Source organism: Notamacropus eugenii, chromosome 1 (assembly GCF_028372415.1).
Source record: "Notamacropus eugenii isolate mMacEug1 chromosome 1, mMacEug1.pri_v2, whole genome shotgun sequence".
In the NCBI taxonomy this organism is placed as follows: Eukaryota; Metazoa; Chordata; class Mammalia; order Diprotodontia; family Macropodidae; genus Notamacropus; species Notamacropus eugenii.
In genome coordinates, this window is record NC_092872.1 from 345,580,449 (window position 1) to 345,607,943 (window position 27,495).

At 36.3% G+C, this 27,495-nt stretch overlaps 1 protein-coding gene and 1 long non-coding RNA gene across 2 annotated transcripts; one reads left to right on the forward strand and one right to left on the reverse strand.

Moving 5' to 3' along the window:
- Positions 1 to 687: 687 nt before the first annotated feature.
- On the forward strand, positions 688 to 14,008 carry LOC140518159 (uncharacterized). The gene is made up of 2 exons (XR_011971839.1): positions 688 to 1,254; positions 6,487 to 14,008. It is a non-coding gene; the product is annotated as an uncharacterized lncRNA (long non-coding RNA).
- ZCCHC10 (zinc finger CCHC-type containing 10) lies at positions 13,326 to 27,495 on the reverse strand. The gene is made up of 5 exons (XM_072630034.1): positions 27,426 to 27,495; positions 26,731 to 26,818; positions 17,756 to 17,917; positions 16,072 to 16,113; positions 13,326 to 15,370 (listed from the first exon to the last, which is right to left on the reverse strand). The coding sequence occupies exons 2-5, from the start codon at positions 26,769 to 26,771 to the stop codon at positions 15,103 to 15,105; spliced, it is 513 nt and encodes a 170-aa protein (XP_072486135.1). The 5' UTR covers positions 26,772 to 26,818; positions 27,426 to 27,495; the 3' UTR covers positions 13,326 to 15,102.

Here is a 27,495-nt window from a genome sequence, read left to right on the forward strand (position 1 = left end):
GGCTCTAACTCGGGGCCCGCCGGGCTTGCGGCCTCCCGCACGCTGCGCACGGCCCTCTGCCTGAGGGCGCCCGAGGGCGGGGCTCTCTGCGCATGTGTAAAGTGTAACTTGAGCCGTCGTCCGACCCTGAGTGGTCACAGCTTTAGCGGATCTCCAGGGAGGCCTCCGAGTTTCTGTCCTTCCAGCCGGCCTTCTTCCTTCTGCCCGCCCTCCATTCCTTGGGGCAGGATGGAGGTTGCTGACGAGACCCGGCCTGATGGACCTGTTTGTTCTTTGCCTGGAGGGATGGCATGCCTGGTAGGAAGGCCTTCCTTCGTCACGGGCTTGGCACGAGCGACAGGCGCCCTTGCGAGGCCCCACCGGGCCTCCACCTCAGCCCGGGACCCTAGGGCACACAGACCCCCCAGCACTGAACTGTGGCTAAAGGGCTACGCAGCCTCACCCCAAAAAAACCTCGAAACAAAACGAGGGTTGTGTTCCCCACTGCCCTGGAGCCCCATGTTTGAGCCCAAGACCTGGAGCTGGTTTTGAGGAAGACTTGATTTCAGATTTGGCCTCAGATATTTAACTAGCCCTTGACCCTGGGCAAATCACTTAGCTTCTGTTTTTTCATCTGTGAAATGCAGGTAATAAGAGCACCTTTACCTCCCAGGGTTGTGAGAACCAAGTCATATTTATAAAGGACTTAGCAAAACGTAAAGCTGTATAAATGAACTATTATTAAGCCTACAGTCATCTTTACAGAAAAAATTAACTACAGAAATCAGCCTTGCATCCCTCTTTCAATATCACCCCATGATGTATAGAAGGGCAGCTAGGTGGTACAGCGGATAGAGCAGGAGTCAGGAGGACCTGAGTTCAAATCTCACCTCAGATACTTGACACTCACTAGCTGTGTGACCTTGGGCAAGTCACTTAACCCCAGTTGCCTCATCCTGGGTCATCTCCAGTCATCCTGATGAATATCTGGTCACTGGATTCAGATGGCTCTGGAGGAGAAGTGAGGCTGGTGACCTGCACAGCCCTCCCTCACTCAAAGTCAAGTGCAAGTCATGTCGTCATTTCTCTGATGGCAGGGTCTTCTTTGGCAAGGAAGGACGAACACACATGATGTAAAGAGGAAGCACAGTGGTGGATGGAAGATTTTGAACTTCCTTATATAATTTTCTTCGATGTCATTTAGGAAATTTTTCTTCCACAGCCAAATTTAACACCCCTTACAGATGCCCTTCAGCAGCAAAAGTCTTGGCTGAGGTAAGGAAGTAGTAATAAGGTGGTGAGAAAAGGGCCATTTTTGGTGATTAAAAGATGCTCCTAATACTATTGTGCTATAAGAAATGATGAGAGGGATGTTTTCAAAAAAATCTGGGAATATGAACTGATGCAAATTTAAGTGAGCAGAACTAGAACATTATTCACAATAATAGCAACATTGTAGCGGTGATCAACTGTTAAAGACTAAGCTGCTATGCTTAATAGTGATCTAAGAAAAATGCTACCTACCCCCCTCCAGAGAGAGAACTAATACAGATTGAAGCATACTTTTTCACTTTCTTATTTTTCTTGCATTTTTTGCAACATTGGTAATATGGAAATATGTTTTGCATGACTGCTCATGTATATTAGCTATCATTCTTGTCTCCCTGGATGGTGGTAGGAAGAGAATTTAGAATTCAAAATTTTTAAAAATGAATACTAAAAATAAAGTTTAAAAACTATGCCTGGAGATCTAAATTTCTTTTTTCAAATGTTCCTATGCTTATGAAATATATAGATCATAAACCAGAATCTTTTAAATGTCTTATTAAATTAGAAGAGTGATTGACATATGGATAGCCTAAGAACTCCATTGGTTTAAGAAGACATTGAGAAATCTCGTTTCCTGCCCCAGTAGATTGGATGAATTCATTGCAAGGAATTTAAGGGAGGACAGGACAGCCAGTCATAGAGAGGCTGAGATCAGACCCACTGAAAGGAACAAATAGAAATCTATAGTTGTTTTAGCAGACCTGTGATTTCATTGGTAACAGGAACTCCAAAAGGAGGAAACTCCCTCCATGAGAAGTGCATGTCTGCACCTACTTTGTCTTTTATTCTTAGAGTTGTCTATGACAAGGAGAGATTAAATGACACTCAGGATCACTGAGTCACCATTTGAATCTAGACCTTCCTAATTCCCAAAACTCAATTTCCACTAACTGTTCATATTAACTAATAAATGATTCTTCTCTCATCTTCAGTCATATCTTTTTTTCTTGTTATATAATTTCTCCAGTCAGCTCACCTTTAATGAAATATTGACTCATTTCATTTGCATCTCTTATTCAAGATATAGTTCTAGGTGCTAGAGATACAACGATACACATGGCACACAAGCCCGTTTTCTAAGAGTTTTTCATTCCTGACCTCTCTCTGATTTTCTATTTGCTAATTTAATAACAGACATTTCAAAAATTCTAGTTTAAAATACACGTGTTCCATGAGTTTAGCAGCCTTTAATGACCTAAATAATTTTACGTTGTACATTTAACCACTAAATATTTTACGAGTCTCTAAAATGTTCATAAATTTGCCATCATCATCAAAATTATTATTTTGATAGAAGTGAACACTGTACCCTAAAGGACAGTATTTTTTAAATTTTTCTGAGAAAAAGACTTCTCTTAAAAAGACTATTCATTGTGAATTCTTTCATCTTTCCTACAGTGGAGAACAAAAGTCAGATACATTTCCACCTATTCTCTCCTTTGACTCAGTCTCTAAGAAAGAAGTAATCCTGGTCAAAATCAATTCCTTTAATTGTACTTTTAATTCTATCCATTTCTTCTGCGTGCTGGCTCCATGAATCATTGCTTCTATCCTCTACCTGTTTAATCTTTCCTTATCCACAGGCTCCTTCCCTACTTATAAATATGTTCACAATTTTTTTCCCAGTTCTTAACTTTTACTCCACCTTTCCAATCTTCAAGCTACTATTCTGTATTTCTTCTTCTTTAAACTTCTAAATGCCTGGAGTCCAGTTCTTTATTTCCACTAATTCCACAACTCAGTTTTGACTTTTTGACTCTACAGTTCTGTTAAAACTGTTCTATTCTAGGTTACTAATTATTTCTGAAATGTTAAATCTAATTACATTTTCTCTGTCCTCATTGTTTTTGACTTCTCTGCTGCTTTTTTTCTGACTTTATTTTTTAATTTAAAAAATTAATTGTGATGATTGTAATAAACCTGAACATTTCCATGTACAAAGAACAGAAAAAGGGGTTTGTCTATGACACAAACTTTATTTTATATACCTTAATTTTTAGTATATATTAAGTTTTGGGGCATATGGGGTGTTAAGGTAGGACTGGCATCTCATGTGAGGGCTTACCAAGCCATTTTCAGGGCTACTTATCCACCTTTGGTGTCCACTTTTACCCAACTCTGACCTGTGGCTCCCACAGCATGTTCAGCACCCACCCCCTGGTAAAACTGTCTGGGCAGATGGAGATAAATCACGCTGAGGGTAACCAGCAAGCTTCAAATCCATTGGTAAGTTAGGAGGATGTCTATCCCAAGAATCTGAAGACTTCCCCCAACAGAATGGGTGGAGGAGAACAATTTGTTCCAATGGCCATGAAGGTGGCTGAAATAGGCACTGTGGAACACTTAGAGCTTGGTCAGATACTGAAGATACCAAGGTCATCCACCGTATCCTGGCCCATCACCAGTCATCCTAACTTTTGTCTTGCCACTGGTCTTCACTGACTCTGGAAGAGAGAGTGAGGCTGATGACTTTGTTCAACTCTGCCTCACTTAAATCCAATTCACAAACAGGTCAAGAGGCTGCCTTCTTCGAAAACAAAGAACAAACAACAATATATTAAATTTTACACAGTAGTTTCCACAATGCTTGTCTGTGTCTCTTTCTCAACTTCTTTTCTTTGGTGTATTTTTTTGTTTCATTAACAGCCTTTTCTTCCTTGTTTGTCATTACTTATCCCTACTTCCTGATCCCCCAATACATATTCTGATATTTCTTATTGTCTCATAGAGTCAGTCATTGGTTCCATTCTATTTTTGAAGGAGTGCTTTACCTGGGTAAACTTTTCTACCTTCTCTTATTTATCCTCTTTCCAATTTTTTCCCTTTGGATCTCGTGTTTCCATTCCAATTTCATTTTTATCTCTTGCTTTATTTTTTCCATTCATACTTATAGTACCTATGGCCAAGCCAGTTTTTTCTCTCAGCATCTTTTCTCTGGGGATTACCTCTGAAATTTCTCTTAATCTATCATATTCATTGTGTTTGACATTTTCTTCTATTTACTCATTTTCCCAGGAATAGGTCTTTTTTCAGAGCTTGCAGTCTTCAGATTAGATTACATGGTCTTGTTCTGTTTTCTTTGCTACAAACTTTCTGGAGCAGGTATCAGGTTGGATAACCCTATTTCACATCTGTCATTTTAGGCCATGACTTTTGAGAGTCAGGCAGCCCCATATTGCCTCCAGTTCCTTCAGCATTAATTACTGACTGCTGATAGCAGTGAGTGCTATTGCCTCTGGTGTCACATCTCTTTTGGCACCTTTAACCCATTCTTCTTGATACTGTCATCCCTTGGTTTTTATGGTGCTGTGCTCTCTTCATTCTTCTCCTGCCTGTGTGATCTTCTTTCCTAGCTTATTATTCATTTCCCATGTGAGGCCCTCATCACTTTTTATGCTTTCTCCTTTGATGTTTTCATTAACTTTCATTAACTATTCTGTCTTTGCAGATCACTTTTAAGGCAGCAAGGTGGTATAGTGCGTAGTGTTAGACCTGGAATCAAGAAAGATGTGAGTTTATATACCCAAAGGGCTATAAAACTGTGCATACCCTTTGATCCAACAATACTACTACTAGGTCTGTATCCCAAAGCAATCATAAAAAATGGAAAAGGGTCCACATGTACAAAAATATTTATAGCAGCTCTTTTTGTGGTGGTAAAGAATTGGAATTTGAGGGGATGCCCATCAATTGGGGAATGGCTAAACAAGTTGTGGTATATGAATGTAATGGAATACTATTGTGCTATAAGAAATGATGATTTCATAAAAACCCGGAAAGATTTGAATGAACTGATGCTGAGTGAAGTGAGTTAGAACCAGGAAAACATTGTACATAGTAATAGCAACATTGTATGAGGATCAACTATGATTGACTTAGCTCTTCTCAGCAATACAATGACCTGAGACAATTTCTTTTTTCAATTAATTTATTTTTAGTTTTCAACATTCACTTTTATAAAATTTTGAGTTCTAAGTTTTCCCCCTCCTTTCCCTTTCCCCTCCCTTTTGTATTCAGACTCCATAGTCTTTCTCTGGATGTGGATAGCATTTTCCATCATGAGTCTTTTGAAACTATCTTAGATCATTGCATTGCTGAGAAGAGCTAAGTCTAACAAAATTCATCTTTGAGCAAATGCTGCTTTTACTGTGTACAATGTTCTCTTGGTTCTGTTCACTTCACTTAGCATCAGTTCGTGCAAATCTTTGTAGGTTTTTCTAAATCTCCTGTTCAACAGTTCTTATGGAAAAATGTTACAAAAAAAAATTCCATAACATTCATATACCTCAATTTGTTCAGCCATTCCCCAACTGAGGGACGTCCCTTCAATTTCCAATTCTTTGTCACTGCAAAAAGAGCTGTAATAAATATTTTCGTACCTGTGGATCCTTTTCCCTTTATTATGATCTCTTTGAGATACAGACTAAATAGTACTGGGTCAAAGGGTATGCACAGTTTTACAGTCCTTTGGGCATAGTTTCAAATTGCTCTCCAGAAGGGTTGGATAAGTTCACAACTCCACCAACAATGCATTGATCTAAAACAATTACAAAAGACTCATGATGGAATATGCTATCTACATCCAGAGAAAGAACTATGGAGTCTGAATGTGAACCAAAGCATACTAGTTTCTTTTTTTCTTTCTTGTGGTTTTTCACTTTTGTTCTGATTCTCCTTTCACAATGTGATTAATGTGGAAATATGTTTAATACGATTGTATGTGTATAGCCTATATCAGATTGCTTGCTTTCTTGGGGAGGGGAGAGGGAAGGGAAAGAGAAAGAAAAAAATTTGGAACTTAAAATCTTATAAAAGTGAATGTTGAAAACTATCTTTACATGTAATTGGAAAAAATAAATACTGTTAAATGGGGGGAGGGTGGAAGAAAAAGACATGAGTTCAAATCCAGCCTCAAACACTAGTTTTGTAACATTGGGCAAGTCACTTGACCTCTTTCAGCCTCAGTTTACTCCTCTGTAAAAAGGGGGTAATAGTAGCACCTAATTTGCAGAGTTGTTCTGGGGATCAAAAGAGGTAACATATATAAAGCACTTTGTAAATTTTAAAGTACCATATGAATGCTAGCTATTATTATTAGCATTTGTAACAACAATAATTATTGATAATAATAACAATAAATTTATATATTCAACCCTAATCTTTCTCCTCAACTGCAAGTTTCTGAATCACCAAATGCTTGATGGATATCTCTATCTGGGTCAGCACTTCAAATTAAACTTGTTCAACATGGAGGAAAAGGTAGTTGGCAAAGTGAAAAAGGTAAGTAAAATTAACTGGTAAGTAAAACTAGCTGTTAAAACAAATAAGAGGTTAGTCTAACTCTGTTTTTGAAATAAGGAAAAGGAAATTGAATGTGCTTTGAACATGTTATTAAGAGGTAATAAAAGGCTACAAAAGTCTTAAATTGGTGCTTAGGTACTGAGTATAAATCAATCAGTCAATCAACTAGTATATATTAATTCCCAAATAGATAAGTGCTCAAAAATATGAAATGTTTTCAAAACAAAACTCACAAACTATTAATAACCACACAAAGGAATGCTCCAAATTACTGATAATAAGAGAAATACAAATCAAAACAACCATGATATTTTGCTCATACTCTGAGAATTAACAGATATGACAAAAAAAAGGAATTGTTAATGTTGGAGAATTGAAGGAGGAATAGTGTGCAATAATGAAGACTAGTACATTGTTATTGGAGCTGTAAATCAGTACAACTATTTCGGAAAGCAATTTGAAACTATGCAAATAAAGCAAAATAATTTCCCCTGATTTTCATATATCTGCATGTGTTAAATATATAACAATTATTATACATCTAGAAATCTCATCAAATGAGTGAATATCTTCTTACAACTGCAAGCAGAAACTAAAAAGAAAAGAATAAATACCTAAAAAAAATAATGCAAGAAATAAAAAATAAAATAACTGGAGGAAAGAATTGAAAGGAGAATAAGTAGTTTAGTAGAATAAGTGGTATCAAAAACAAGTGACCTGGGGAAAAAAGTCAAGAAGAGAGAATTTCATCAGATTCCCTAAAAACCATGATTAACAAAAAAAAGCCTGAACACTGAGTTTCAAGAAATCAAGAGAAAACTGCCCAATGTATTAGAACTGGAAGGTAAAGATAGAAGCAATCCATTGATCAGCTCCTGAAATGAACCCTAAAAAGGAAAATTCCCAGGAAAGTCATAGGTAAAATCCAACACTGCCTCATCAATGGAAAATTACTATAAGCATTCAGAAGTTTGAGTTCCAAAGAACTTCAGTCAATATCACAAAAGACCTGGAAACTTCTAAATGAGAGGAGATCTTGGAATACAATATTCCGAAAGACAAAAGATAGACTTAAGAATGATTTACTCGGCAAGCTGAGTATAATTCTACAAGGAGGAAAAGGACTTTTAATGGAGGATTTTCAAGTGTTCCTAATGAAAAGACCAGAGCTGAGGAGGAACTTGGGAATACAAACAAAAGAGTCTAGAGAAACTAAGAAAGGTAACTTTATTTGGGCAATTAGAAGGAACTGTATGGTGATGTGTTAACATTCTAATAAGTGAGACAGAAGCATGAGAACCTTAATGTTTTTAAAGGGCATTGAGGGAGTTGTGAAAATTTAAGGTAATCAGGATGGATTCTGTTCTTAGGGTTTGAAGAGGGATTAGAAAGGAGAGTAAAAGGAAGAATACACTAGTCTTTAAAGGAGAAAGAAATGGGTAGAACTTGCTATTTCTTATAATTAGAGTGCATGAGAAGAAAAGTTATACAAACATGGAAGTAGTAGTGGAGGGAGTAGGCATTAGGTGAACTTCACTTTTATCTGAAATACATAAAATATAGCTATACTCACACATACAAACCAAAATTTTGATGCAGAAATACAAAGGGTTGGACACGACTGAAAATGACTGAACAACAAACCGCAAAGTGGAACTTCAATGGAAAAAAAAGTATCTGAAGTAGAAGAGAAGAAACAAACTTTGAAGGAAATCTGTAGTGCATTAAGATGTTATACAGAGGAGAGGAAGAGGAGGAAAGAATAATTGAAACCTGGAAGTAAACAAATTTGGGACTCATCCTAAAAAGGAAGGAGCTAGACACACTAAATAGAAAATGCCGCGTGTGCTCTCTTTCCTGTTTTCCCTATATCTGTACAAAGCACCACCAAGTATAAAACTTTTAGGAATCATTTCTCAAATCTTCACTTTCCTATATCTAAGCAGTTGTCAAGTCTTATCAGTTGTACCTCCACAATATATCTCCTGCTCTCCTTCTTTCTATTCACACAGCCACCACCCCAGTTTGGGTTCTTATCACTTGTTACCAGGATTATTGCAGTAACCTGTTGATTGATCAGCTTGAGTCTAGTTTTCAACCCTTTCTACACACAACTGCCAAATTAATATTCCTAAAGCACAGATCTGATTATATCACTCCTCTGCTCGAGAAGCTCCAGTGTATATAAAATACAAACTCCTGTTTGGCATTTAAAACACTTTACAATCTCACTTCAACTTACCTTTGTATACTGATTTCACATTACTTCTCCTTATACACTCTGTGTTCTAGCCAAACTGATCTATTTGTTTTCTGTGCCTGACATTCCATCTTCCCCATTCAAGTATTTGCATGAGTTGTCTCCTATAACAGATGTACTCTCTCCTCACCTCTCCCTGCTAGAATAAACTCCTTTCAAAATTTACTCAGCTGACCCTTCCTGATCTTCCAGTTATTAATACTCCCCTAGAAATTATTTTGTTTCTTAATTTCTGGGTACATGTCATTTTCCACTAAGCTCCTTGAAGACATGATTTACTTCCTTTTTTTATCTTTGCATTCCTAGTGTCTTAATGCAGTGTCTATTGTGTAGAAGGCAATTAATAAATGTGGTTAAATAAGACAATCCCAAAGGACCTATGATGAAGCATGCTCTCCACCTCTAGAGAAAAAACTGATACAGTCTAAATATAGACTGAAGCATGCTATTTTTCACTTTCTTTTTTTTCCAGTCTTCTTGTACAAAATGACTAATATGGAAATGTTTTACATTATTGCATGTATATAACATGATTGCATATTGTCTCAGGGAGGGGAGGAAGGGATAGAATTTGGAACTTAAAAATGTCAAAAAAAAAAGAACATGTAATTGAGGGAGGAATAAATATTATCAAAGTTAAATAAATAAATAAATGTGGTTGAATAAATGATATAGTAGAAACACAAAAACTATCAGGTGAGAGATCATTCATCAAGGGTGAGTGGAAGAGCAGTAGTAAGTTACTGAACTAGTGAGGTCTGTTTTCTTCTCAAGGTATAGATCCAAGGTATAACAAAGAACCTCCCAAGACTTGTCAGAAGATTTCAATGACTATTAACCACTTCTGGTGCTGCATATAGGCACAAAGGCTATTGCAGGAAAAAATCTAGAAAGTATTGCCAAAGATTATGTAATTTTGCACAAAAAATTGAACTCTGTAAGGGTGCAAGTTGTGTTTTCCTCTCTGCTCCTCTAAAGATAGGGATACAGAAGAGAAAATTTGATTTGGGAGGTGACTATCTGGATAAGAAGGTGATGTAGGAGAATTTTTTGACCACAGCTTAAAATACAGGAATGACAAACTGGCCAGGAATGGAATATACTAGGAAAGAAATACTAGGAAAAATGTTGTTGTCTTGCTAATTTCATCCTTTAAAAGATGAAGGAATCAGCAAGGGAAAATTTTGTTAGTGGATCTGCTTCTCACTAATAGGATGGAACTGGTTGCAAGAGTAAAAATTATGAGAACCCTGAGGTTTCTACAGAAGGAATCACTCCTTTCTAGTCTGTTATAGAGGACAGAAAAAGTTGGACATGGTTTGACATGCACACCAGATTCAAATAGTTCAGGAGAAAGGATAGGTAGGATCCTGCATTAAATTTCTGCAGGGGTCATTAGTCAAAGAGGAATGAGAAACTCTCAAGAATGAAATTTTTGATCACACACAAGGAAGCAATTCCAGCGGGGAAGAAAAAGGGGAGTTGCCCAAAGAGACCAATGTGGATACAAAGGGAACTCATCAACCAACTTAGATTTTTAAAAGATTTACGTAATATTTTTTTTTTTGCAAGTCTTTGGTATCATCTCCTCTTTAAAATACCTGGAGAATTGCTATCTCAATAGCACTTAAATTGTCTCAGCTCTAGTACATATCTCCCCTGTGTGTATTTCTGTTAATCAATTCTGGAGTTCCTTCCAACAACTAGTTTAAAGAACATATGACAAGATATTTAACTAAGCAGTCATCCCAAGGGCGTTCTAGGATGAAAATGAAAGGCCTACAAGCAGCAAAAAGGTTCCCCTAATGAAGTTCTCCAGAGGCTCTTGCTTGCACATATCATCATCATATCATCATACATACATACATCATTGCACAAGACCTGGAATGGAACCCTACTAATAAAAGAGATGATTCATCACCATTCAGGAGGGTTCAAACCTCAGTATCCATACAGGAAAAAAAAAAATCACAGAGATGAATATCTATTGTTCAGACAATTCCTTCAATTCATAGCTCTTGAATAGTGATGGGATAAGAATTAAATTGAAACAGGGTTAGATTGCCTTTGGGATATTGCCCTCTACTGTACTTTTAAATCACCTGAACCTTTTCTCTGAAACAGAGACCCATTTTTTGAACATTATTTTTTCTAGTGGTGCTGCGGGCTGCAAGTCATGGAAAAAGTTTCCAAAGAATTAAAGTTTAAAGCCACCCTAAAATCAATGGAGAAGTGCTTCTATGTATGAGGAACGTATAACACTTTACCAATGAAGAGTTGCTCGAGAAGTTGAGTAAGGCTTGTCATTCTAGAAATATATGACTAGAAAAGGAATACCAGCCATTTATAAAAAGAGGAATTATTGATGGATAGTCTGTGTACACTATTGCTATCCATGTAATATGAGATTCTGGGGAAAGGTCCCAAGCACATTGAGTGAACTCTCAGATAGAGGGGCTTAGATAAAAGAACTATACAGGATGAGAGCACAGATAGGTCATGATCTGCACTGTTGGATAGAATCATCATCAGAGGACACAGAAAAAGAAATACATCTTGTGTCCAAATGGTGGCCCTTCAGTGCTATTCTTCCAACTGATGTTTTCCCCTTTAATGTTAGAAAGCACCACTTACAAATAATTTTTAAAAGAGTAACTTTCTCAATCAATTAACATTTATAACCTGTGCCAGGTACTATATTAAGTGCTGAGCATACCATGAAATTCAAAGGCAGTCACAGCCCTCAAGTTTTAGTCTTTAATATATTTGTCCTTTAGCTTTGTGATAGACAAATTTTCAGCCTTCTTTTTGAAGGCCGACCTGACTCATTTGTATGCACTTGGAAAACATGGGTGTTGCCATGTAGAAATTCAAGAATTACAGCTTCAAGGACATCAGAGAGTGCTTGCAGTTTAGCTAGTAGTAATGGCATATACTGAGGCAGCTAGATGGCTCAGTGGATAGAGTGCTGGGCCTAGTCTGGAAGACCTGAGTTCAAATGCAACCTAAGACACTTACTAGCTGTGTGACTCTGGACAAATCACTTAACCTCTGCCTGCCTCAGTCCACTGGAGAAGATACTCCAGTTATCTTTACCAAGAAAATCCCATGAACAGGATAGTCCGTGTCTGAACAGCAATGGCATACAGGTCACTTCTTCCTACATGGCTCTGTCTTTCCCCTGTACTCCTCCAGAGCTCACAAACCTATCTCTTTTGAAGGAGTATTGGACAAGGGAGTCAGACCTCAGCTCAAGTTCCACTTCTGTCACTAGTAGTGACATTAGGAAAACAATTAACTTCTTCCAGGCTTTCCTCACATTATAAAAAGGAATTGAAGGAGACAACCTCTATATTTCCTTCAATCTCTGACATCCTATATACAGATCCAAGTATTTTTCACTAATTGTTTCATATGTACATTTTATATCTTCAACTAAGTTGTTAGCTCCTTTAGCCCAGACCACCTTATGTTTCCTCTAAAACCTGTTCAACACATAGCAAAGTGATCAATGGAGAGTAAATACTGAGCAAGACGCTCCTCAGGAAGGAATTTCCTTTAACCAATGCATATTTGCACCTTCTCAACAATTTAGTCTTCAGAGATGCCTGGAATATTGTGAAGTTAAGTGACTTGCCTAGGGCCACCCAGTCAGCCTGTGTCAGAAGTAAGACTTGAACCCATGATTAACTGACTCCAAAGCAGGCTTTTGATGCACTTTCAATAAATACTATTGGTTAAGAATTTTTGGTTGATAAATAACATCTAAGATGCATCAAACCTAGAAGTGTATTCTTGATGAGCCTTCTTCCTGCTCAGACTGTCCTTCTAACTAATGCTAATTTCCCTTAGTAACACATTATAGATCTTTTATCCAGGAGATTTACCTAAAAAACCCTTTTTGAACCTGTTCAGTTTGTATCATGCTTGGCCAGGAGGGGGCAAGCAATGAGTTCCATAATTTGACTATCTGCTGTGTGAATTATTTGCTGTTAATTTATCCTAAGTTTACATCTTTCAGGTGTCCCTCTTTGGTTTTAGTATTCAGTAATGTGCTTAAAAAGAACATTTTTACCCTATCATTACTATTCATAGTCTTACAGACTCCTGAAGATACTGAGTTGGAAGGCGCTTAAGAAATCATGTAATCCAACTTCCTGATTTTTTTAAGAATCGTCTGTTAATTCATGCCTTTGACTCTCCAGACTGGAGCTAAAAACCACCTCCTAATAAACTTATATCACCCAAATTATCCTTCCTAGACCTAATTTTAAAAGCTGTAGCCCTCAAGATATATCTCATACCATATCTCAAACCTACTCCCACCAAAAGCTAATTGTTTAGAATGTATTTAAAAGCTGTGAACTTCATTTCAAATGTTACAAGCTATCAACTCTTTTTTTAGATTCGTAGCTTCTAACATTAACAAATACATTTACAAAGAACATCAGCTTAGTAAATTGTGCTTGTTTGATAATTTATTGTTTCCCTGTTAACTGGTACATTCTTTAACACCAATCTTTCAAATAAGTAATTTATTTACAATCTTTCCAAGTGATTCTGTAAAACATACAAATAATTACAGACTCATTAAGACTGACAAGATTCTTATTTTTTCAACATTTAAATAGGACGTTTTATTTAAAAGTAATTCTACGCTACTTTCTCATAAAAAATATAAAAATAGTTGAATATATCCATAGTTTACACTATATTGAAACAAAAATCAGGATATTTGAAACTTTTCCCACTAATGTTGCATCCTTGCCCCAAAAAAGGAAATACCATCAATTATCAACTTAAAAGACTACATCACAGGATAAAAATGACTGTCAACTGATTAAACTCATCACAACAAATTGTTATCTACTAAAAAGTATAACTCTATAACATTTTATTTTTAACCTGCATCTTTCATGCTGGATTTCAACTAATGTATACATTCTGTCTATGTAAACATATGTAAACTGGACATATCCAATATACACTCTCCGTTATGTACCATGGGAATTGCGCAACACAGTAACTGCAAAAATAGTAAAGGGAAACAATTTTCTTTTGGGTACTTTGAAATTAAAAGGCAACTTGTTTTGTCTCAACTTTGTAAAAAAAAAAAAATCCTTTATTTCATTCCCCAGCCTCCCACCCCTTATCTGCCATTCTTCTGGAATGGTAACTTTGTTAGTATCTTATTGCAGATTTCACACACACACACACACACACACACACACACACACACACACACACACACTCTCACTCACTCAACCAATGAATATATTCAACTTATATAACGTGTGTGTGTCTGTATATATATATATATATATATATATATGTTCATTTAAGTGCCAAAAAACCACAACATTTAATTCAACCTTTCATGCAGCCACTCGCTTCTATTATCATATATTTTTATCAAAAGGCACCAAGATTAAACTCAGTAATTTCAGTTTTCTTTTTCTTCTCCCTTTAGTTTACTCAAGATGATTGTTTTCCTATCAGACATTCTATCTCCAAAACAGTATGGCTCTGAGCATTTAGGGAACCAGAAGAAAATAAAATAAGAAACCCCAACAAGTTGAAAATTGTTGCCCACAAATAAAAATATCTAGTAGGTTAGTACAGATCTCATTACATTTCATTTCTGACATTAAGTTAAAAAAAGAAACAAACCTGTATCACAGAAACAACAAACCCTCTAAGGATAAATTTAGAAATATAACATTGTTAACAATGGGATGACGCCTTCATAATAGTAACACTGTATTCAACCTGACTAATATAGTAATATTTAGCCAAAACCATTAGAAATTCATTGTTCCCAGTTATTTTACAGGATTATCCTGAAAACAAGTGAAACCAGTGTTAGCATGTACAATATCAACGTATAAACAAGGTATGACATTTATTTCACAAAGAGAAAAAGTTTACATGTTTCAATACATAAATACCAGATTTACTGGATTTCAGCTTTGATTAAATTTTAAAGACATGTTTTTAAGATAAAAAAATGAAACAAAATTCTCCTTAAAATAAAAAAAAATGCTTTTTACATATATACTTTGTTAATAACCTTTATGCCCTTAAAATGTGAAACATTTAGAAAGCTTTTGAATTACAGAAATCTTGACCAGTTAATCCATTTGGCCATAACATATTCCAACTCCTCTTTTGAGGAATACATTAGCATTTGTCAATTTTTCAGTCCTAAAAGATTAGAGGTACTTAAAGCAATTCTATTTCTTTTTCTTCTTCTTTGGTGGCTCATCATCAGAGCTGCTCTCTGTGCTAGAGCTGGTGCTAGAGGAAGAGCTGGAATCTGACTCAGAATCAGAGGAAGAAGAAGAACTAGTTGAGGAAGGTGATGATGATGAAGTAGAAGAGCTTTCCTCAGTATCACTATCATCAGAGGAAGAAGAAGTAGATGAGTCTTCACTCTCTGATGAAGAATCACTGGCTGTACTCCCACTGCTACTGCTGCTGGAACTGGTAACACTCTTAGACCTAATAGAATGGGAAGAAGCTGTTATTATTTAAATATTTAAAAGAGTAGTTTCTCATATGTTAAAGACAAAGAAGTCTTCTTAAGTACAGTAGAGCCTTACTGGGATGTTATCCCTGGGTTCCATGTTTTGGGATTACTTTATACAGGATTATTTTATCCTTTAGAGCTAAGTGCCTCTTGGTACTTAAATAGTTAAGCTTTTATGGATCCAAGACAGGCTTACCTCATAATGAATTCCATCCTATAGTTAAAAGTTAATGTTCCCCTGTACCAAGTAGGATTATTTTGTGTCTAAACCTTATTTAACATTACTTAATATCTAATATTTAATTAATTTTTTAAATTAAATTCATTAAATTTATTTACTTATTTATTTAATATTTAACATTCTTAAGTTTAGCCACTTCAGAACACAAGGGGGCTAGTCATGAACTATTTTATGCTTCTTCTCAGGATTGATAAAAGCTTTCTATTTCAAGCTAAAAATTTCTATTCTTTTCTGGTATAGAGGAACAGAAAAAAAAGAGAAAAAGAAAAGGAAGAAGTATACAGAAAAAAAGATGATAAGAAAGATGTTCAAGTGCTTAATCATAGTCTCTTAAACATTTAAATGTGACTACTATTTCTAGTCATTTGCTCTCTCTTCCTCCAGCCACTATAATAAATATCTCCTGTACAATGTTCCTAAATCCACACATACCTTTTTTTCTTGGTCTTTTTTTCTGTATTAGTTTCTCCAATGCTAATAATAAACATGGGGGTTGGAGAGGAGAGAGAAAAATTCTCATTAATAAATGTTTACAATAACATATACAAACATTCCCCTACTACCCCAAGAACTGGGATTTACATTAGAGAAAAACAGTTCTGCAGTCAGAAAACAAAGGTATTTTGTCATAATTCAGCAACAATTTTCTACTGTAGATTGTGGAAAGAAGTAATACCAGAAAAAAATTTATGAATAGAAAAAAGAGATGAGTCTGTCATAGAATGAGAGTGAAGGATAAGCAGTGGATAGTGCAAGGGATGAATAATCCCCTCAAAATGTAAAAACAAAACCTACAAAAAGGTCTCTATTATACTGGGTGGATAGCTTGTTAAGGATTTATGGGATAACATGGATAAGAATTGCCCAGGATGAGAAAGTATGCATAGATTATAATTTGCACAGATAGAAAGAATACCTAAATCAGTGAAATCACACTGAAGTCTTGAATTAAGGCTACAAATAATATCACCTATTCAACATTACAGTAGATTGGCTTTGTCATATGAATAGCCAAATTCTTTATGTTGGTGTGTGTTGTACAAGATAGTGACTAAGTTAGGCAAACAGACCCTTTTTAACAGATACAGCCTAAGTAAACTCTTTACTATAATAGCAGCCCATAAGCATGTTAAAACAAGACAGCAATTTTTGAGTCTGCATTCGCTTATTGTTAAAACAATACAAAACTTAAAGAGAAAAGATGCCAACTTTGGGTTAAAATCATCCATACATTTTCTATGGGTTGCAACTATCTATAAATACATGTAAATGAAAAAGATATCTCCACAGGCCTGCATAATCACTTAGTTTTAAAACCAGAAACTTGATATGCCAGGTTCTTCTGCTATGTCTTTTTACCAAATTACACTGCACATACAATAAGGTAAAATTTAAAAGAAATAACAAATGATCTATATCTTTCCTACCATATCCACAAAGATGAGGTTTGCAAGTTAAATAAGTACTTCTAGTACTGTAGTAGTATTGTGCTATAGTTTAAGAATTTTATCCTGGTTTATACAACTACTACATAATTCCTCTAACTTATTCTACTCAGTGAGCTTAAGATCTTTTAAAGAAAGTCAAGATCAATTATGGTAACTAAATGAAATATATTATTTGTTTAAGTGCCATATTCAGGGTGAAATGAGACTCAAAACTACATGCCCTAGATCAATCCACATGCATTTACCAGATCCAAGATAGATACATATTTTATCAGTAATTGTAACCACTGTCTATTGAACCCAAATATAAAAAGGTACCCCTTATGTTTCTTGAGATAGTATTTCTTTTATGGCATTTTTATTTTATGCTATAGAAAAAATGTCAACAAGTGAGCCTGATTAACGACCTACTGCTTTATTCTTTAAAATCTGAGCCTAGAAGTCAATAACATTTTGCTATTGTAAAGAGTTCACAAGTATCCCACTCACAATCTTCACTAAGTAGAGAAAAGAGGACTTTACTTTGTATCTTAGCTTCTCTATACATTCTTTATTTCATAGGAATGTTCAATCTAGAGAAAGTATATTAAACATTTAGCTCTTTAATAAATATACAAGAAAATATATTTTTTCTTTTTAATATCATATAACTGATTGGGTGAGCTTACCTTTGTTGTAATAAGAATCTGTTTTCTTTCTCTTTTAAAGCTTTCTTAAGTTCTGCTGTTCTTGAAGGTCTATGTAAGTATTTTCTTTTCCCTGTGCATTCATATGTCCAATGTCCAAATTCTAAACATTTCTGACATCTCACATGTTGCTTATTTGCTTCCCTACAAGAGCAATACATATTAGACAACAATAAGATAAGACTTACAAATGAGACATAACCTGCCCTTAAACATAAGCAGTAAGAAATTTTAAGGGACATTTTTTTAAGAATCTAACTAATTCTAAGTTTCCTCTTGGATTCAATCATTTGTGCTGTCCCAACAAGGCCAGGAATAATTTTCAAGTACAATTTTTTTGGAAAGGGGGAAACATTCCAATATGAGATACTTGATCTTCATTTCTACTGAAATATTCTAGGAGAAAAAGACCATTACATTACCTATGGCGCTAGATTAATGAAGCATAGATGGTATATGGTGGGATTTAGTTTATTAATTTCTCCCAGGCTGGTCAGACTTCCAAAAGCTTACATGTGAATCCCAAGTTAAAGACTGCCTCAGGTGATGAGCAATGAGCAAAACAGTTAAATGTGACACATTATTCATAAATACTAAAGGAAAACCTACCTTTTATCTGGTTCATATTCATATTGACATTCTCACTATAAATGAAACCAGAAGACAAAAAATAAGTTGCAGCTAAATGGAAGGATGGCTCACAGGTTTTCCTTGGAGACAAATAAAGGAGTTTGTGGAGTTGGTTTCATCATGTGCCCACAGGCAACAAGAAACATCAATTCTGATCAACTCACCGTATAGTGCTTATGATTAATTATAAGCAAAAAAGACCACCATGAAGATAACTGTAGTTTATGTACCAACATCTGTTGCAGAGGATGAAATAGTTAAATTCTCTGAGGAACTTGATGTGATCCTCTAACCAAATCCACATATAATTTGATACTCAGTGACTTTGATATTAACATGGGCATGGAGGGATGGAGAAATGTCAGAAAACATAGTTTAGGATTAAAAAATCAAAGTGGTCACAGGTTTTTGAAATATTTAGAAGCCTTGTGCCAGTACATCATGAATTTCTTCAAGAAGAGAACCAAAAAGTATGGGAAATGGGAAACAATGGACACTATCATATTTTAGAAAGGCTAACATCTCAAAGGTTGTCACAAGAGAATCAGTTCAGAATAAGCCGTCTATAGGCAGGCTGGTTAGGGAATAGGTAAAAAAAAAAAACACAACCAAAGTAGAACAAAGGATTAAGATGAGAAGAAAATCCAATTATAATGACTCTAGCCTGACATACATAAGCTGTTGATTCCAAAAAAGAATAAAAATGGACAAAAGATGGCCTTGTGATTTTCAAAATTCTTTGAAAATTTAGCCAATGTAAAAAGAATGTAAGAAACACTTGAACTGACAAATTCTTATTTTTTATTGTAGAAGAACTATATTATATGGCAACACTAACTTAAAGTACAAGCTTATTTGTAAAACATAATAAAGGAAGATTACAAGTTTCTAACACTGTTTTGTAAGACAATAATGGAAAGCAAGATAAGCTTGCCAAAGTCTGGCTTCCAACTAAGCATTTATAGGTAATACTAAATAGACAACAAAGAGGAAATAAAACAGATCTGCTTACATTTTTACATCTCTATACTTATCAATGAGAATATCACATTTGGATGGTTAATACCGCACTACTTGATATAGTGGAAATTGCAGTAAAAAAAATTGGGAAGAATGGCTACATTTGGCCAAATGCATATGGGAAAATCTATTCCAGAAGAAACATAGCTTTAAAGGCATTAAGAGACTGGCTTTTAAGATATTTCAAAGTGGGATATTCCCTATGAAGGAAAAAGATCATTATAAAAAAAAAAAGTTGACTGAAGAGATGTCATAAGATCATAGACCTACAGCTACAAGAGAATTCAGAGGTTATCTAGTCCTTCATTTTATAGATGAAGAAACTAAGAATTAGAGAGCTTATGTGACTTATGCAAGGTCATACAAATGCCAAGTGGCATAGCCAGGATTGGAACATAAGTGTTCTTGTCTACAAATCCAGCACTCTTTCCACTACATCATTAACTACTGATTCACATGTCTTCTTATTTCTATAAGATATTGATGAGTATGGCTAATGTACACATGCGTCTAAGTTGTACTTGATGAAACAAAACATGATGAGTGATTTCCCAGATGATTCTTTACAGCAGATCACATTTTCACAGCCATACATCTAACAACCACCATCATTCATTAAATACCTACACTGCAAACACTGTGTCAGGAGACAGGGATACAAAGACCGAAAATAAAGTAAAAGAATGCTACCTATGTTCAAAGAGTCTATTAGAAATATATACCATGTGTACAAATAAGTATAATACAGGGTTAATTGGGGGGGGGGAGCACTAACATCCAAAGGGGGAAGATTAGGAAAGGCTTCAGTCAAGTCAGTCAACAAGCATTCATTAAGTGCCTACTACTATGCCAGGCACTGTGCTAAGCACTGGGGACACAAAGAAAGGCAAAAAACAAAAATAAAATCCGTTCCGACTCTCAAGGAGCTCACAGTCTAATGAAGGAGGCAGCTTGCATACAACTACATACAAAGAAGATCTACACACACACACACACACACACACACATACACACACACACACGTATATGTATATGCTTCAGGGAGGAAGCAGAACCTGAGATGAGGTTTAAGGGGAGATAAAGATTCAGAGAAATGTAGAGTTGAGGTGGAAAAAACATGAAGAATACAACAGCACATGTTTATTTTTTATTGATTGCATATATGTGTATAAAGACAGAACTAAATATATACACACACACATATACATGCATATGAACTTGAATGAGCCTTTAAGGCTCTTCTGTAAAAAGGCAACTCTTGTCCATCTGTGAAGAAAACAAGATTCCTTAATAGATGCTACCACAAAGAGAAGTATCAAATTTATTGATGATCATGGAGGAAATCCTCAGCAGAAAAAAATTTATAATGAAGTCCCAACTGACGGGACAGTTTTTCCCCAGGTTCTCCTTGTTTACAAATAACATTGTCCTTATCTAATCAATTGTGAGAATTCTAGATGGCTTGTATGCAAGAAGAGCATAAAAGATGTCATCAAGAGCAAGTAGTAATGACTGGAAAAGGAGGTAGGTAAGGAATACATGGAAAGCAGATGGGATAGCCTGCATGTTGCACTGATAACCATGAAATCTTTTTGTTAGACTTGACAACCTTTTTAAAAAATGCAAAATCCATCTCTCACTCCTAAGATGCTTTAAGTCAATAAAAAATTTCTCTTCCCAACTAACACAAATTCATTATTTAATGGCATGGGGTCAAAAGAAATCTGCAAATCAATTTCTTTTTTCTTACAGATTCCCAATGATTTTTTAAAATAGAATAGAATTGCAAAGTATTAAAAAGTAGCCAGAAAATTAAATAGACAAAAAAAAAAAACTATCTTAAAAACTTCTCTAGGCCAAAACCAAAAATCGATATGCTGTTGGTGAAATGTGAATTAGTCTAGTCATTCTGGAAAACAAATGCTATAAACATGACTAAAATGTCCATACTGACCCGGTAGTGTCCTAAATGGAAAGTAATCTACACCAAGGAGGTAAAAGAAAGATAGATTCTATACATACCTAAATATTTATAATAGTCCCTTTAGAAACAGCAAAGAACTAGAAACAAAATGGATCCCCATCAATCAGGGAATGGCTAAACAAATTTTGGTACTTTGCCATAAGAAACAATGAATATGAAAATCACAGAAAGGCATTACTAATTGATAAGCAAAACAAAATGATATATAGACTCACAGGAACAGTATAAATGAAGAGAACCAAACAAACCAATAAAAAACACAACCCTAAAACTGAATGCTCAGATATTATAATAGAGTTTGGCTTTGAAGAAAATTCGCCACCTTTTTTTTCAGAAGGGAGTAAGAGTGATCATTGCATATACTATTAGATCTTGTTGACATACTGGTTAGTTTTGCTGAACTTGGGGTTTTTTCCCTTTTTATTCCTCTCTTTTTAAATTACTTTGTTATAAAGGAACCTCTCTGAAAATGGCAAGGGGGGAGGACAAGAATATATTTGAAAATGATAATGCAGAAACAGAAGTTATCAAAAACATTTAAAAAGGGGGGGAGCTCCTTCTCACTGATCCTAATATTTTACTGAAGAACCCAGGTACAGTGTACTTTTGTTTTGTCCACTTTTGAATAATTATAATACTGACTGAATGGATGCAGCTTTTTAAAAAAAGGTGGTAGTGAATTTCTTTTGATGGAGAAAACTTTTTTAATATCTAAATTATGCAGAGCTTTCTGGTTTCAATCTATTTCCTGACCTCATCCTTTTAACTCCAATATCTTCTAGATGATATTTCAGAATTATAAGCCACAAAATTCTACTAGTCTGGAAAATCAAAACATAAGTGATCCAAAGGGAAATAGATGTGAGATGGACTCAAGTACAGAGGTGCTCAAACCTGTTCAGATTTCTGCCATCCTTAAAACAACTTTCATTTGATCCTGCCATGCTCTTAAGCTATCCTCTAGATCTCTTCCTCTTTCATTGCCATACTCCTAGAAAAAGTCATATATATTCAATACTTTCACTTCCTTCCCACCTAGTTTCCCAACTACTTACATAACACTTGACAAAATTTGCTCTCTTCAAGGTTACCAATGAGCTTAGAAAAAAAGTTCTACTGATGTTTTTTCATTTCCCAGTAATCCCCACCCTACACAACAGAACTCCCTCTTGTAACAAAGTACAGTTAAGCAAAACAAATCTACACATTGGCCAAGTTTGAAACAGTATGCCTCCTTCTATACTCCTAATCTGTCTACCATCTCTCTACAGGAGAAGAAAGAGGTAAGTTTCATTATCAATTCTATGGAATCAAAAATTGCCAAATCCAATGTTCCTCTTCTCAGTCCTCATTCTCCTTGACCTCTACTGTTTTTGACACTGTTAACCAGCTCCTCCTCCAGCATACCATCCATCCCCAGAACTTCTCTCTCCCCTCTTTGACCTCTCCTTCTTAGTTTCCTTTGCTAGTTAATTATCTCCTGACCCCAAGACTCTACACAGAGCCGTCTTCTCTGCTCTCTATACTCTCTCCCTTAGTAAATCCATTACTTCCTAAGAGTTCAATCATCTCTGTACAACTGATTCCTAAATCTATATAACCATCAAACCTAATCTCTCTGGTGAACATCTTTTGAATGTCATACTGACATCTTAGACTCAATATGTCTAAAACATAACATGCCCTACCTAACAGGAAATCTCTTCCCTCTGACAAATTCCATTTCTATTCAGGGCACTGTCCTCCCAGACACCCAGTTTTATGACCATGGTCTCATCCTTTCCTCATTCTCATTCCTCTCATTCAATCAGTTGATACCTCAACAGTACCTCTCTTATCTACTCCCTTATCTTCACTCATACAGCCACCAAACTAGTTCAAGCCCTCTGATAAGGACTATTGTAGCATACTAATTGGTGTCCCTTCCTCCAATCTTTACTCTCTTCCATCCAATCTTCACACAACTGTCAAAATAATCTAAGGCATAATTCTGACCATGTCATTCTCCTGCTCAAAAACACTCCTCCCTGCCTTCAAAATAAAAATTTCTCAGCCTGGCATTTAAGCCTTACTACAACCTTTCTCCAAATTACTTTTTCATACTTTCAACATTACTCCTCTTCACAACCTATGTTTTAGCCAAATTAGACTTCCCTGAACTTGATGTTCCATTTTCTGACCAGGTATATTGTAAAAAACATATTCCACTCTTTGGAAAGTCACTCCCTTATCTCCACTTCTCAGAATCTTTGTCTTCCTTCAAGATTTATCTCAGATGGCACCTCATCAGTAAAATATTCCCTGACTCCCCCAGCTGTTTATGCCTTTCCCTTATCAAATTATCTTGTATCTTCCTCCAGAAGAAGGTAAGCTCCATGAAGGTAAGGGCTGTTTTTTTAAAATATCTGATACTAAGAATAATCCCTTTCATGTTGCTGGCATTAATAAATATTTAATTGAAAAAGATTTTTCTGAAATAGATAGTAGGATATTGCCAATGATGACTTGCACACAAAAATGTCATGAAAGATTATCAAGTAAATGTATGATTTAGAAGGAATAAAGCTACTAATGTTGGGAGAGTGAGAAATAACGGACACTATGCACTATAATGATATTCATGAAATATTAAAAGATCTAGAAAAAAGCTTTCATTACATTAGGCAGACCCTCAAAAGAACACCTGTGGAAGACATGGATGAGGATCTTTAAAAGAAGCCATTAGAAAGAAAAGATGGGCAAGTCATGTCAAGAGAGCAAGGGATGGATGACTGATGTACGGCATTGGTATCCATGAATCAACAGGAGATTTAAGGGAAAGCCCCTAAACATTTCATGGAACTCCTATAGAAGATTTGTGGGATGACATGGATAAGAGTTACACATAATGAGAGGGCATTAACAGTTATGATCTGCATTCTGGAGGGTTACCCGCATCAAGCAGAATACAAATTCACTGAAGTATTAAAGTACAGGAAAGAATTATTTAGGAAAAGAAGGTATGCAATCTGCACTGGTGAAGGGAATACCAACATAAATGAGATCTATTGATCTATCCAGCTATCAAAATGAGTAAATTTTTAAGTTTTGGAGTTTTCATACAGTTTTCTAAAATTTCATCCCTTCTTCCTCTGAAACAGCCTTTAACAGTGGAACCCATTTAACTTAGAAAACTCCATTTCCCATCATTCTTATCAGGCTAATCCAATTACTGGTTCCCATACAAGCCAAGTTCACATGTGTTTTCATTTATTCAAACTGTTGTTCCTGTATGGCTTACCTTCCCATCTCTACCAATCTAAATTCCATTTCTCACCCAAAGCTCAGTTGAGAGCCCAATGTTTTTATACTAGCTAAATCTTTTAATTTCCTGAATTCCTAGAGTGCATATCTGAACTACACAAACATCTGATAATATATTACTAATTATTAATACATATTATTTGCTTAAAAATTTTTGATATGGTAAATACCTAAAGAATAAGGACTATACCCTGTATTTTTTTTTTGTCCTTCACGTTATAGTATATAAAATTGAACTTAGCATATAACAGTTTAATTACACGGCCCAACAAACTTGGTTTGAGTCTAGAAGCTAACCCTAAAAAAGCCAGAAAAATTTTTCTATATTTAAGCTGAAGTTGGAATAGGTTTGGTGGTAGCCAAGATTAGGGCCCAAGCTGGTCCCTACTGTTGCCTGCCCTATATCATGTTATTGGAAATTTTGAGCTTCTTTTCAAGTAACTGTGATAATATAGTGTGAGCCTGTGTGAGCTAGAACAATATGAGCTAAAAGAACACTGAATAATATCCTAGTTTTAGGAATGATAGTCCTGAAAAGACTAAGGTTTATGGCAGCTAGGGGTGCAATGGATAGAGCATTGGGCTTGGAGTCAAGATGACTCATCTTCCTGAGTTCAAATTCAACCTCACTAGCTGTGTGACACTTAACATGGCATGTCACTTAACCCTGTTTGCCTCAATCCTCATCTGTAAAATAAAGTGGAGAAGAAAATGACAAACCACTCCAGGATCTTTGCCAAGAAAACTTCAAGTGGGGTCAGGAAGAGTCAGACAGAACTGAAAACAAACCAACCCCCCCAAAAAATAGTGTTACCATTCAGGATTTCTTAACCCTTCCCTTAATAAATGCTTGTTGACTTGACCTTTATGACTTATAATGCGTCCTTTAAATACAAAAAAGAGGAGTATTTTTTCAAGTTAAAGTTCCAATTCAAGTTCTGGAAGTACAGTGACAGTAAATAAAGTATGACTACATTTTAACTTATTTCAATTCCAAATAAGTGTTATTTGTAAACTTTCTGCCCACTTATTCAACAGGTACAACTTTATACTTGCGCATATTTTGTCGTACTTACACAATGAAAAACAAAAAACAAAAAGCTCCCCAAAATAAATTTAATGAGACTATTTACATTTGTCAAAATATGATAAAGGAAAATAGTTATGTTTACTTCTTTCATACAAGATTTATGTGTATAATAATAATAAAACTTCCTAAGTCTACAATTTACATAATGATCAGAATACTCATATTTGTTTTTAAAAAGCGATACTAACTTTTTAAGAATCTTACAGCTTCTTCAAGTTCTATTCTTTTAGAATGAGACTCCAAGGATCTACAAATTATTTTTTCTGGGTTTACCGAACTGATATTTATTTCCCACGATCACATCCTTTGTTGCTGTTTAGTCGATTTTCAGTCGTGTTCGACTCTTCGTGAGCCCTTATCCTTTACCTACTGTTAAATATTAGAATCCTCAATAGTACATTTGCTTTGTGAATCATAAATAGGGCAACTGAAGCTAACAAGCACATTCCTCATGTAATTTTCCCTGCTTTAAAAAAGCTCTAAATTAGGGATTTTTTTCCATCATCCTCTATAAAGTGAGAGAAGATGAAAAGAAAATAATGACAAGTTGTAAAGCCGCGGACTGGAGCCAACAGTAGTGTTGACAGGGGTGTACAAAGACATTTGTTTCAGTAACCACCGAAGATCTGCTCACGTCACTCTTATCTGGAAAAACTCGGACGTTCCTTCCCTTGCTAAAGGGAGGCCTCCCGCGCTCCACCTCCCCAAGCTGCCTACCGGGGGCTCTCCGACGTAGGCCACTCTCCCTCTTCCCGGGGCCCACAACATCTAGGTTGTCTCCCTTTCCACCCCCTTGGCTCACCCCATTCAATGCCCCCCCAAGAGAGGGAACCCCACTTCCCAGGGCCGTTGAGGGTCCTCAAAGAAAGTTAGGTTGGCTACGGGAAATAGAATGGAAAAATCCCTACGCCGCCGGGGGTGCTCACTTACGCCTGCCTCCGAGCGATAAGTCGATGCATGGGAGTCGCCATGTCAGCGAGAACCGGGGACCGCCGCGATGCATCCTGGGAAGTTCCCCCTAGGTGGAACTAGAACTCATTAGACGTCATAGAGACGGGACTAGCTGTGGCTAGAGGGGCAGCCAGGCCTCGCATTGGTGGACGCAGTCTTCCTCCGGGGCCTGGGAGGACTTGAAGTAGACACCGGGGATATTATCCGCCTGAGCCCTCCTTGGGGAGACAGACGGCCAACCCTGGCTTCCAGACCCAGAATCCTGGGCATCGTTGCCGTGCTTTGGGGGAAATGAAAACTGGGAAGACACTTAATGGGTTCTGGAAGTGGAAACTCAAACCTGTCAGTTTGGTCCCAGAAGGGAGGGGAAGGGGGCAGAGCTCCTGGGACAAGGGGCGTGTCCTATCTTCTTTCCCTCCCCTCAGGGGGCGTGTCCTATATGTCCCTCCCTCTGCTCTATTCACTCCATTGTCACTGTCCATCCTCCACCCCTGGCCGGTCTTCTCTCCCTCCCTCCTCTGTAGGGGCGTGTCCCGGGCTTCCGAGAGTGATGGGGAGTTCCACACAAATCCAAAAACCGCGTAATTGGTAGCAAAAGGGAGGAGCTCAATCCTACTTAACCTTCCCTTCTCTCTGATCCCTCTTCTCTGCCTTCCTAGACCGAGGCTACGTACCGACAATCTAGTGGTGGGGCAGTTGGGCGTCCAGTGTTGCCTTCTTCCTCTTCTCTACCCTCTTTCTATT